General features: G+C 41.0%; 1 protein-coding gene and 1 pseudogene across 1 annotated transcript; one reads left to right on the top strand and one right to left on the bottom strand.

Annotated features, from left to right (window-relative positions):
• The first annotated feature begins 1,258 nt into the window (after window positions 1-1,258).
• Window positions 1,259-4,397, top strand: LOC127769507 (uncharacterized). Its single transcript, XM_052295092.1, has 4 exons — window positions 1,259-1,502; window positions 1,602-1,754; window positions 3,155-3,265; window positions 3,639-4,397. The coding sequence occupies exons 2-4, from the start codon at window positions 1,638-1,640 to the stop codon at window positions 3,882-3,884; spliced, it is 474 nt and encodes a 157-aa protein (XP_052151052.1). The 5' UTR covers window positions 1,259-1,502; window positions 1,602-1,637; the 3' UTR covers window positions 3,885-4,397.
• Window positions 4,398-4,789: 392 nt separating this feature from the next.
• Window positions 4,790-9,831, bottom strand: LOC127770007 (uncharacterized; annotated as a pseudogene).
• Window positions 9,832-13,647: the final 3,816 nt, after the last annotated feature.

The following is a 13,647-nucleotide window of genomic DNA, read 5'->3' as shown; positions in this document are numbered from 1 at the left end:
CTACACCAATGATTGTGCCGCCGCTCCTCCATGATGGCCACAACGAGTGTGTCGCTTCCGCCATACTCCAAATGAGGCAATTTAGGGGAAACCTACACCTCACCTCAGTGAATCTCTAGGATCATCATGCCGATCAATTATGCTCCAGTGACAACGAACTTGTGCCAGTGAATCAAGCTCAACCATGCCACGACCTCACAGCTCGCGCCATGCCCTTTTCCCCACCATGCCATGGATCCATGAACAGACGATCTCGGAGATCCGATGCACCTTTTCCCATGCCCTCTGCGCTCCCAATTTGGTCATGCCCTTGTGCATAGACTGTCGACCCATGCCGCGCAACCCCTTCTGCCTCGACAACATCACAGCCGCGTGCGAAGAAGCAAGGCGATCCCATCTCAGTCTCCATCGGCTTCATGCCACCACCGACACCCCCTTGGCCATTGCCAGCCTGTGCATCCCGCTGTGCTGCCGCCTTGGCTATTGTGGCCAGTAATAACAGAAATATAAAAAGTTTTACCATGAAATAGTTGTCCCATGTTCATTTTTTAACAACTTATCAGTTGAAAGCCCGTAACTCAACCGATTATAGCAACTTTTCGACTCTTTAACTTTTAACTTTTACTCTGGTATATTCTCCCATACTTTTATTTTTATATATGCTATTTTTTGTGTCATTTTTTTACGTGGAATTGAAAAGAAAGGACAATGTTCTGACAGACATATAACTTTGAAGCAAATGCACACCTCACTGCCCAAGAAATAAAAGAAATACAATTTAGGTATAATTGTATTATTTTTTAATCAATATATTCATACTAAGTTTCTTCTCAATATCCCTTATATTTCCCTATTCTTACAGAATGTGCTATTGAGAAAATTCTCGATCAACAAGCGGGCATGACTGATCGTCCCATTATTTTTCCAAATGGCTAGATTTTTATCAATAGAAATTTTGGAAATAATATATCGAATTTTACACGGTTAGATGTACTCCAAGATTTATGCAGGTGAATAAGTAAAAGAATACAACATATATATGTACGCAGGGGGATTTGACGCTGCGACTATGGGACCACAAGATTATATTTATATACAAGCTACAGTGTAATTATATTATCAACAATTATATTTTTTAAAAATATATATTTTCTTTTCAGATTTTTCTATCACCGATTTGCATGGAACCATGGTTGTTTGGCGGTGCCAGGGAATGAAAAAGAGAGAAGAGAAAATGGCGAATAACCAAATGCCCCCTTCCCTTTTCTTGTATTTCTATCTCTCTCTCCTTCCTCCCCACACCTCTGCGGCTCTGCCCCTCTCCACTCCCTCTCGCCGCCGCCGCCGCCGATCTGCCGCGCGATCCGGAGTCGCCACCCACCGTACCTCCCCGCGCGGCAGCATCCTTCCTCGCGCCGCGCGCGCGGCCGGCGAGAAGGTTTCGAGGTGGGGGCGGAACGACGCGGCGGCCGTGGAGCTCGGTTCCACCTGCATCCATCTCGGTTCGAATCGAATAGCAGCGCACCTCGCTTTTTCCAGGGAAAAAAAAAGGGGATGTTGTTGATGACGCTATCGGTTGGTTCTTGGATGGATTGGAGCAGGTGGGGTTGGTGAAGTGTGGGGCGAGGCGGCCGGGGATGGATAAGCTGGTGCAGTTCGGGAGGAAGGCGTGGTTCGTGGTGCGGGTGCTGTCCGGGTACGAGGAGAGGAGGATCCGTGCTCACAGGCTGCAGATGCAGCAGCGGATCGCGAGGGTAAGGCTGTGTTTTTTGCTTTTGTTTTTTTTTTTAACCATGCCACGGCCATTTTCTTCGAAGATATATCTAATCTATGAATTGTGTTATGTGATAGCAAAAGTAGAGCATCTTTACCATGTTTGAGTGTGAGACTTAATCTTCTAGTAATTGTCTTCTTTGGGATGAACTGCTTGAAATAGGTAGAGTAGTGTTGCCTGCAAAGGGTGTAAGTTATCTTGTTTTCAGTAGAGTTTTGTTTAATTGAGGCTGGAATCTTCTCCTTTAGCTGATTGGCAATTTGGCATGGCACAGATAAGAGATTATTGTCATGGTAAATTGGTTCTGTGTCTAATTGACAACTGTGCTCTTTTCGTGTGCCTCACAATGCATATCCGTTGCTGGTTTCATTGATTGTGAAAATATCAGCTATGTCCTGCAAGTGGTACATAGTATTAGTTACCAACTGCTTTTTATTCAGACAAGCCATCCCACTAATTGTAGCCTTATTCAATTTCTACTGCCACAAAGAACTGTTTTTTTTTTTTTACGTTGTATTGGGAATGATTATTTACTTCCATATCTTTTGTACAGGGTAACTGTGCTTACTTGGCATTGTTACTTCTGCATACAATTATGTAAAGTACCACGGATTGTTGTAGCATTTTTACATGCTCAATTACTTTGAATAATTGCCTGCTTTTGAATAGTTATTTCGTAAGGAGAATATCCAATAGATAAAATTAGCAAATATGCTAAGTAATGGCTGTTCAGTCGGTGTGGTTGTTGTGTTAGCTTCTTATTATGCACACCCCTGCTGACCCATGATGCACTGCCTTGAAGTACCTCCGCCCAAAATAACTTCACTTCTAGCAAGTGGGATTCAAATTAGTATGGAGGCTTTTCTGTGTGTTCGAGAAAAAAAAAGTTAGTATGGAGGAAAAAAGAACAAAGTGCCCCTCATTAATGGAGGAGATAAAACTCGATTTGCGGACCGAGGGTATGAAGAGGGATAGATATGAACTTATTTTGGGACAAATGTTAGAGACTAGAAATGAGTTATCTTGGGACAGAGGGAGTACAAGACAATGTGGGTCCTTGTGGGATATGTAAATAAAAGGGAGCAAACAATTTTTTTTAAAGAAACAAAATATTACACTTTTCTGTTTTTTTTATAGTTTTGGCGTTGCTAAGGGCTAAGCTCACTTAACCTAATTCCAGCATAGAAATTATTAAGTTCTAAGTACTCAGCCTTCCAATGTCTTTAAATGTTGCAAAAGCAATTCTTTCAAGGTAACATGGTTGGTTATCCATGGACCATGGTGATAACATCTATCATTTTTCTTCATGCATTCATTAGTTGATCAATGCCATACTGTGTTCATTTATACGAATACTTAAATATTGGGAACATTTTCCAGGCCCAAGCTAAGAAGGAAGAGCTTCGGAAGCAGCCAGAACAAATTATTCTATCAGAAGTTCGTCAAATGGTTCAGCAGATGCAAGCCCTCAATCAGCAGCTTGAAGAAGCCGTAAGACATCCTGCCACAAAATAAAATTACCAAATCGATGTCTCAATGCCTGCATAGGAAATGTGATACTGTCGTTTTGAGAAAGAACATGTTAGTTTATGAACCATCTCACAACTTGAATCATGAATAATGCTTCAAGTTACCCCTGTGTACCTGACAGTAAGAGGTGGATTAGCCATCATGCTGTTGTATTATGAAGGACACCGTATCTTCTATGGTTTAATTGATTGTTTGGTTTACGTATTTGCCATGATTTTATAGGATGGAAATTTAGGTGTAACAGAATCAGACATGTTATTTACTTCTATGATATGCTTTTTTTTTAATGTTTCTGGACCTTACATGCTAACTTATCCTCCATCCTATTTCACAGGAAACCGCCATAGATGAATATTTCAAACCAATCGATAAGAATGCTAAGATCATAATGGACATGCAACTGGAGAAAGAAGAGAAGCAAATAAAGGAGATGACGAAAGTAATGCAAGATCAAATAGCAATGCAAAGAGAAATCGCAAGTAAGAGAGCTCAGGCCACCGCCATAGAGTCTAAAGACACCCAAACGCAAACAAGTGACAAGATTGCTGAAGGCCTTCCAAAAGAAGAAACCATGAAATAAGTACTGGTCATTGTTAGTCTCTCTCTCTCTTTTTTTTGTAAACAAGTATTATATGCAAGTGGATTCTTTACATAGGCTTTGCTGGGCTAGGCAATAAGTATGGATGGATGCATGGGAAGACAGTTGCCATTTTTTGTCACTAACAAGAGGCTATCATTTTCTCTGGCAGAGCTGACTAGTGTGGTTTACTATTCAAGATTGTGAAATCATGGAACATTTGTTCTATGTGATTTTGCCTTTGGGATTAAAAAAAATGAAGTTACTGTTTGTATATTCTTGGGGGTGCTGTGTTAGCTTAATTGGATTTACAGGGGATTTATGTGAAGAACATGGATTTGACGCTTATGAGATTTGACCTGGAAGCCTGGATATATCAGTCCTCCAGTTTTGGTACTTGTGTAGTTTGTATGTTGCTACTTCGACGTAATCTTGTGTTTTGTTATGGAACAAGAAGATACATCTTAGGAAAAAAAATATTGTGATGAAAAAGAAAATCAGACCTGGGTTCCAATCCTGGCGGGTCATTTTGCGTTCTAAACCTCTAATCATCAGAGCGACCTTCGGTTCATTGCTAATGACTTTAATCTTGTCTGTCAGTTCATTGCCATTGATTTTAATCTTGTCCCTCTGAGAGCTTTCTGTATGTTTGAACAAACGGGCCATGTTCGTTTCAAAAAAAAAAAACGTTTAAAAAAAGAACAAACATGCCATGTAATTGTGAAAAGGCAAGGGGTTCTGTTTTTGGCTTAGTGCACTTTAGTGCAGAAGCAGGATGCTTTCATTTGCTTAATGGAGTCTCCACTGTCAAAAAAAATAATCACAATGTTACCACAAGGAGTAAGAGATGGTTAACTCTTTTCCCTGGGAAACAGAAGAGAAAGTAGATGAAACAAATATAGCTTCTGATAATTACAATACCACACATACACGCATTGGAGCAAAGGTGGATGCATGCATGCAAGCAAGCACACACAACCAGCTGCTCCTCTGCTCAGAATCTTCAGAATTCAGTTACACACAAGCAATGCACTCTCACACAGTCACACTGCAGCAGCCACATACATATGCTCGCAGGCACAAACGCTACTGCTTATTATTGTTTCAAACGCAAAGCAAATCATCATATCAAGCCACACGGACATAAGCATCTGAGCATCCACACCCAGAATGCTAATTAAATTCAAGAAACACGCACTCACTCAATCAGCTGGTCTGTGCATCCACGCACAAACAAAGCCGCTTATTATTTCAGAGCCATGGCAATCTCGCGCTCTCTGGCCAACTCGGCCATATACGAGGACAAGATCGAGCCACGGTCAGTCCGTGTCCGTCACACAGCTCACACCACAAGCTTGCTGCAACATCACCGGAGACAAATCACCAAACAGAAGCAAGAATCATCTCACAGATTCACCATCATTCGTCGCCAATCAATTACCAAATCATGGCCGCACAAGCTCAGGTATTCAATTCACCTAGGCAAAACATACATAACAGTAGACAGAGAAAGCAAATTAATATCTCAGTCCGGCCTGCAGATTTAATCTGGATGATGCACAGATCAAACGAATGGAATAACTGAGGAGAAATATTATGCAAATAAATCAAGATGGAGCGATGCATGCACCGTGTATATACCTGAGGACGGAGCCCCTGGGCAGCTTCTTCCTGTAGTAGCGCGAGTGCACCGGCGCCTGGAAGAGGGAAGGGTGGTGGTTGGCTTCCACCCCGTCCCACTCCAGCGCGTCCCACACGTCCTTCTCGATCTCCACGGCCGGCTTCGGTCCATCCGCAGCGACGACGGTCGGCAGCCGGCGCAGGCCCCAGCATCCCCTGATCTTGATGGTCTCGAGCGCGGGAGCCACCATCTTGAACTCGACGTCGCAAATCTGCCGCAGCATCGGGAGGTCGTGCAGGTGGATGGTGGTTAGCTTCGGGAATGCTACACCTTTGACGGTTATTTGCTCTGGGTAATATCCGTCGTCCAGCACGAAGATGTTGTGGAGGTTGCTGCAGTGGATGACGTTGAAGGTCTCCAGGTTCGGGAAGGAGGAGACCCACACCGGGAGCACGAACTGGAGCCTTGGGCAGCTGCGCAGGCGCAGGTGCTGCAGATTTTGGAAGGAAGTCACGAGAACCTTTACTCCAAATGCAACGGGCCATCAAGAGATCCGACACCCAGGCGGTTTCCAGACGGTTAAAATCCCATGCGTCTTTAGGGAAGACAGTTTCTATTTTGGGGCACCTCTCTATACGACACCGCTCGAGATAGTCCCATCCTCCTCCGGGCAAAGGAGTGATGGTTGAGAGATCATGCACATGCAGTGACTCAACCTTCCGTTTCGCTAGATGAGCTAAAGTTGTAATCGGTGAATCAGCATCCAGCTCGCTCTCCAGGTTGTGGCTCCCCTGTGCAATCTCGATATGGCGGCTCAACATTGTTGTCGGAGGAAGGGGGAGTGACTGCATTGGGACATCGCCAACCATGCTAAGTTGGACATCATGGTACTGGCCTGCTGAAATAAGGTCTTGTTGCTGCATGTTCACATGATCACTTAATTGGCTAATGCTATCTTTGTAGGTTACTTCGGATTGAACTTCACTATATACCGTCGAAGAGGTGACATGGATATTCATATCAACATCATATGGCATGTTGCTTATTAGACCACATAAGGATCTAGCAATTCTCGCGTCCACAATAACAGCATGGACTGACAAGCGACCGGGGGATTTGTTCTTGTCAACAAATAACTGAGGATATTTAATTCTAGGTCTTGTGTCAATACACAGTAACTCTAGGTCCCAAACAGTAGAACCAATTTCACCCCATTTGATTTTACGGAGTTGCTCACAACCAAGTAGAAATAGTCGCTTCAAACCTGTGACTTCCATCACCATAGTTGTGAAGTCAAGTATCCTGATTGCAAGTTCCGGAGAGGTCCAGCTCCGTGAGGTTGGATATTCGACTCAGGAATAAACTTTCCAATCCCATGCAACCTTTTAGCGATAATTCAATGCCCGGCGTGGACTGCGGTGTAGGCTGACGGTTATCAAGCCTGAAGAATCTTAGAGTGGAAGGAAGTTTTATATTCCTTTTCCTAGACAAATCAACATATTCAATCTTATTTTGTAGCTGGCCCCATATGTGAGAGCAATCAACTCCTACCATATTTAGCTCCCTAAGGTTAACAAAAAGATCTGCCATGTCTTCGGAAAATACTTGGTACCAGATAGTGTCAATGAGATCCAAAACTAATAAGCTATGGAGAAACTGCCACTTCCTTAGGTCACTTTGTTTGCATCCTTCTTTTTTATCTTTACAGTGGTCAAGCCCAATAAATCTTAGATTCTGGCAACCAATAAAAGGTGGTGATGCAAAGCTGAAGTCACAATATGACAACTGCAGAACTTGGAGGTTGTTCCATTGGTCAAACAACCCATCAGATAACACTAATGTGATATCACTGGACCTTTCAGGAGCCAAGAAATAAGACGATGCCTCTGCATTTTTGGATCGGATGTCCTGTAGTGTTTCTGGATTAATATTATGTGATGCGGTGATTGTGATCCAAGGGTAAAACTTTTGCCCATCAAAGTATTTGTTTTTGAATCTCTGGATACTGACAGAGTTTTTTGAGGATGATTCTATGAGTTTTTGACGCACCTCATCTTGTAAAGAAGGTTGTAGATCCCACTTTATTTCTTTTGAAAGTGCAGCGCTTATCTCCCATGCCTGATCACCTTGTATGATGCCATCACACATCCAGTACACTGATGCTCGGGCCGCCCACTCATTCTCCAAATGTTTGGGCAAACAAAGATAGAGAAATAGTCCATATAGACAGCAATGCACGACCCTTTCCGGGTCGATCTCCCGCATGCAAGGATAATGGGCAGCTATGGCAGCAGCCTCTTTTTGCAGTACTGGGAAGAGAATCTTGTTTCTTGTTATATAATAATCTGTTTCATATGCGAATAAATGGGTGTTCTTCACTTTGTCTTTTATCTCAGAGCAACGCTCCCTTCCTTGGAACCTCTTCCGAAAGGTCCACAACATGAAGTATCTACGAAAAGAAGGCAGACCAAAGCTGCCTAAATCAATGCAATCACCACTTCCATTATGAAAAACAACCATAAATTTGTGATCCCTGAGGACTTGATCAATCACTTCTGCAACATTCATTATCTCGCTTCTAGAGCCTTCATCCACTGCATTGAAATCATCCTCCTCATCCGCCTTATCAAAAGCTTCCATTACCGTAGCATCAAGCGTGAGTTCCACTGCAATTGCCCTCTGCATTGCCCTTCTACTTTTCCATATAGAACAATCAATATGGATTACTTTATCGATATGTAGTTCTGGACAGGCTCCTCGAGATGTAAGCTCATCTGCTACAGCTCTAAGGACTGCTGATGCTCCAAAACCACGCCAGCCATCAAAATATACAACTCTTGTGTCCCTCTGATGTTCAACAAAATATTTAAGTATCCCTTGCACGGCCTCATCAAAAGTTCGCCAATATACATTCTGCCATAATAATAGAAATTAGACTGTGTACAACTATCTTGCTCTACAATGTCCCCTGCACTCAACAGGAGTTGCTGAAGCAGGCGTACTAGCTAACACGGTACAAAACAAAGCTAATGAGAGATATGCACTCATCTAGTTTTTTTGTAAATCATTTACCGGAGAATCATGATTCCTTCGGATGTATGAAAAATATTTCTGGCATTCGGGGATCTTAGTGGAGCCCGAAGTTTAATGAACTATATATGCGACTCCTTTTTGAAGAACTTTATTTTGAAGGAAAAAAGAGAATAAAGTGGCCGTGCTTTTCTATTCTCGCCTGCCATGCCACAACCATCTTGCTTGGTTAATGTCAGAGTGCTCGATAGGTCGATGATACATGGTTAACTTGCACATACATACATATGCTATAGGTATACTGCATACGTAATTAACTGGTTTTCAATCACCAGCTGCTAGTGAATTTTGGTCTGTTCAGAAAGAAAAAAAAAAGTTCTGAGCATGTGAGATCTACTTTGCTTATCTTTACTAGAGATAAAAATTGGAACACATCGACGCATGCCGGACCACTGAAACAACATCAGGCATGCATATTATTTTCTTTTAATATGCTAGCTAAACCATTTCAATAAGCCCCCTCCCCAAGCCAAGATATATTCCGGCACTTATATAATTAATTATAATCGCGAATATATATGGACGACTAATACTGATGTTTTGTGCGCACGTTAAGCTATGAAAGTCTCAAATCGATCAAATAAAAGGAAATAAAGACAGAAATAGACATGCTTATATAATTCGAGAATGTGAAAGTGCAATTAGAAGGTGTACGTACATCTTCAATCATGGTGATCAGGAAGAGGAGAATCGTCAGCAAATCAATTAATCTAACCCATCATATCAGATTATATCAGCCGATCAATTCCACTCGCCACCTACACACATATACACAACAATTACATCAACATATATGATCAACTGATGTTTTGATATATAATCAGTAGAACTGCTTCTTCTTCTTTTTTTCAAATATCGATGAACAAATAAACTAAGTAACTGATCAAGCGAGCCGCAAATTAATTAGGTTGATGCATTGTTACAAGAAATATAATTAGTTATTACTAATACGCACCTCTGTATATATAGAGAGCAGAGCGCCAGAAGCCCAGAGCCAGGTGAAGCAAGTATGAAGTCAGGCTAGATATGCAGTTGACGAACTGAAGAATGCTCCAAATAACTTAAGACAACAGCATGCAGCTTCTGGCCGACCGATGGAAGCAGCAGCAATTGGAATGCTTGGATAGATGGGCTTCTGCGTGAGCGTGAGCGCGAGCACGAGACGGATGTTGGGAGAAGGCTCGATCAGCGAAGATATATAGGTAGATAGCTTGGTCGTTTGGTTTGGTATCTTCTCGATCGCTTCCCTTCCACTAATGCTAGCATACGCAGGGGTTCCTTGCTTTGTGCTTTGCACCTTGGTTTGCTTCTCGCCTCCATTGATTTATATATTCCCTCTTTTCCTTCACTTAAAACATGAAAAGAAAAAGGTAAAGGAGAAATTAGCCTATGTATGTGCTTTGCTTTCTCTAAAGATCGATGTATGTTTTCTTCAGCAATAGAACTGCACATCTTTCTTTGTTTTATGCTAATTAAAGACGATAAACCATAGTATAACTACTAGTACTATGCTACAGGTGCATGCAAAAATGTGCTGAGCTAGCTACTTGGGGGAGAGATTCTTTACTTCTTTACTTTTTTCACATTTGTTTAGGTGATGATGATGTTTTTGCATCTGTAACCCGCCGGCCGCCATGTTTTACAACAAAGGAAAAGTTTGAGTTACATCCCTAAATTTTTGTGGTAGTTTGATTTACCACCCCACCTCCTAAAACTATTCAAACTAAATAAATTACCCTCCTATCCCCTTTTTACAGTGATAGCAGTTCTACATGGTATACACAAGGCGGTTTGGTCACGTGCCAATTTGGCTAGCCGGCAATTTGAGAAAACATTTTTTTTTTACCGAAAACATGAAAAGATAAAAAGGCACCACAAAAGTTTATCTGGAGACATCCAACGGATTCCGCTCCCATCCCCTCTCTTTCATTATCCCAGATCTAGCCTCGCTAACCACGCTAGCATCCTCATATCCATAGGGCCTCTCGACACCATGCAGGCAGTAAGTCAGTAACGGCGTCGCTTCTATCCAGCCCGGACACCACGCTGAGCGACCGGGAATGTGCCTTGTCCCAGGATGCCCCTCGCACATGGCCCTTCTCAACAATGCCCTGCTGAAGGGAAGGGAGAGCAGCGTTGTGCGCTAGAGGGAATGGAGAGTGGGTGCCGCCATGCTGGAGGAAAGGGAGAGGATTGCCATGGTTTGGTTGGTTCAACCCGGGTCATTTGGCTTTCGTCTGGTTCATCTCGAGCTCACTGTTTTTCAAGTTTTACCACATAATACACCAAGATTGGACCTCACCTGCCACTGCATGCATCACTGGCCATCACAAAAAATTATCCATGGACATCAATAATTGTTTTCACCCTTAGTTCATTCTTCTAGCTCCGATTTTTCGCCTTCGGTTCATGAAAGACGGAATACGGTTGTTGCGTACTATTCAACGATTAATCGGGATACATTTGATCAATTGGGCCTTATGCAGAAATTTGATGTACAAAAATATATGGATGGTCTCATTGCTGGCAAAATTGATCTAGGCACCACGTGTCGGTTCTTATCACAAATCTATTATATTATTAAACAGCTTTGAAAGGAGGCACCACGTTCGTTGTGGGGGCTAGAAATTCCCACATTAATCATAGAAATGAAAAGAAGAGTCCAAGTAGAAATACAATTTAAAAATACCTGAAATTCGGAAATGAAAATAAGCCATATTAAAAGAAGAATCTATATAAGAACCCAATACGAGATTAATCAAAATTCGAAATAAAAATAAAATAAAATCCAAAATTAGAAAAAAAAAGAGTCAAGTAGGAATACAATTTAAGAATAACTTAAATTCGGAATTAAAAATAAGGAATATTGAAGAAAAGTCCATATAAGAACCCAATATGAGATTAATTAAAATTCAAAATAAAAATAAAATAAAATAAAGTCCGAAATTAGAAAAGAAGAAGAGTTCACGTAAGAATACATTTTGAAAATAACTTAAATTCGAAACTAAAAAAAGGCAATATTGAAAGAAGAGTTCATATAAGAAACCAATACGATATTAAATAAAATTCAAAATAAAAAATAAAAAAAATCCAAATTTAGAAAAAAAATAAAAAAAGAGAGTTTAAGTAGAAATACAAATTTGAAACAATTGAAATTGGAAATAAAAATAAGAAATATTAAAAGATAGTCTATATAGGACACAATACGAGATTAACTAAAATTCAAAATTAAAAATAAAATAAATTTAAAAAATAGAAAAATAAAAATAAGATCTCAAGTAGAATATAATTTATAAATAACTAAAATTTGTAATAAAAAATAAAGACTATTGAAATAAGAGATAATCTAAAACACATGACGAGATTAATTAAAGTTCGAAATAACAAATAAAATAAATTTCAAAAGAAGAAAAATAACTGTCAGGGTTACGGATAAGGCATACCCTCTACCCTTGGATATACGCTATACGGCAATATGGTATATCTACGCGTGTACGGACGTTCTTTGTATACATTAAGGAAATTCATCACGAAGTCCACAGATGGAAAGATTCCTACCCGTATAGGACTGGGTCGTCACTGTATCGTGCAGGGTCCGATGTCTCCGAGTCCTACTTGGAAACTACCTGACCTGCGATGTAAAAGGGACCCCTCGGGAGGACCTAAGGCATCGAATTTTACCGCCAACACATCTACCATAGCCTACGAAGCCGGAGTCTATACGAGCCAAGTCCGGGTAATCTAGTCGAACCAACTCGACTATGATCTCGTCAGTATCATCGAGTTCTATTATTCCCTTTGTAATTTGTGATTTCCACTATATAATCCCATACCAACTGGATTAGGGCTATTACCTATCAAGAGGCCTGAACCAGTATAATCTTTGTCTTCTGTTTCCTTGATGTCGTACTACGTAGATCCTCGTACCAGCGTACCCCAATACCCTCTATATCCGGTGTACGGGTATCCCCCGTCGACAATAGTTATAAGAGTTCAAGTAGGAATATAATTTATGAATAAAAATTATTGAAAGTGCATCTAGGCCCCTAATGATTTTGGTGATTAATTACAATGCGATTAGAGAGGACTAACATTTTTATTTAAGCAAATGTGAAGGTTGTTATGTCCTCAATGAGTTAGCGTAATGCATATCCCGCCAAATACGTTGATGAGATGTGATGCGGCAAAGGAGTAAATGGTATATTGTAACTTTTCTTTTCATTTGAGTCAATAGGAATGCCGCACTATTAAGAGGGATGATGCATTGACATATGAGGAGTGATCAAAGTACTCAAAATCAATTTTTAAAAGTGTTTCTCCTCAATTTGAGTTGTTCTGGAATTTTTCAGAGTTATCCGAAAGTCATTTTCGGACTTTCCGAAAATGCACAGAACCAAATTTCGCTCCTAGAAATTTTTGGATATGTCTGAAAATCATTTTCGGACTTTCCGAAAATGACTGTGAAGGCAAATATGGTTCTGTTTATTTTCGGACTTTTCCGAAATAGATTTTCGGAGTTTCCGGAAAACTTCAGCAAAGTAAAAAACACTTCTGTGTTTTTTCGGACTTGTCCGAAAGCTATTTTCGGACTTTTCCGAGAACATCCAGAACGGTGTTTTTGGTTCTGGAAATTTTTGGACTTGTCCGAAAAGTTTTCGGAATGTCCGAAAAATCTCTCGTTGACTTTGCTGTTGGTGCTGAGCTGGAATTTTCAGACATGTCCGAAAATCTTTCGGAATATCCGAAAATCTCAATTATTGTGCATAACGGGCAGAATTTGGGCTGTGGCTATAAATAGCCCCCTCCCCTCACTTGTGAGGGTTGCTGGTTCCATTCCAATTATTTGTGCCCTTGGCTTGCTCTCTCTCTCTAGTTCATTTGAGCCTTGCTTCCTCGATTCATCTCTCCACCCGTGTTTGATTCGGATTTGGTGTGTGTGAGAGAGTGTGGATTCGAGTTTGTGTGGGTGCTTCTTGTGGTCTTCATGAAAATTTGTGAGCACTTGCATCATCTCCGAGAGCTCTTTGCTTCATTTGTTACTCTTGGAGGTTGAGG

Source organism: Oryza glaberrima, chromosome 4 (assembly GCF_000147395.1).
Source record: "Oryza glaberrima chromosome 4, OglaRS2, whole genome shotgun sequence".
Classification (NCBI taxonomy): domain Eukaryota; kingdom Viridiplantae; phylum Streptophyta; class Magnoliopsida; order Poales; family Poaceae; genus Oryza; species Oryza glaberrima.
Note: the sequence above shows the minus strand (reverse complement) of the source record. Positions and strands in the feature narration are given on the sequence as shown.

What these genes read in the sequence shown, in the direction of transcription:
- LOC127769507 (XM_052295092.1), top strand. Translation starts at nt 1,638, where the DNA reads ATGGATAAGCTGGTGCAGTTCGGGAGGAAGGCGTGGTTCGTGGTGCGG. An exon ending in TGCAGCAGCGGATCGCGAGG is followed by an intron (nt 1,755 to 3,154) that starts GTAAGGCTGTGT and finishes AACATTTTCCAG; the next exon opens with GCCCAAGCTAAGAAGGAAGA. An exon ending in ATCAGCAGCTTGAAGAAGCC is followed by an intron (nt 3,266 to 3,638) that starts GTAAGACATCCT and finishes CCTATTTCACAG; the next exon opens with GAAACCGCCATAGATGAATA.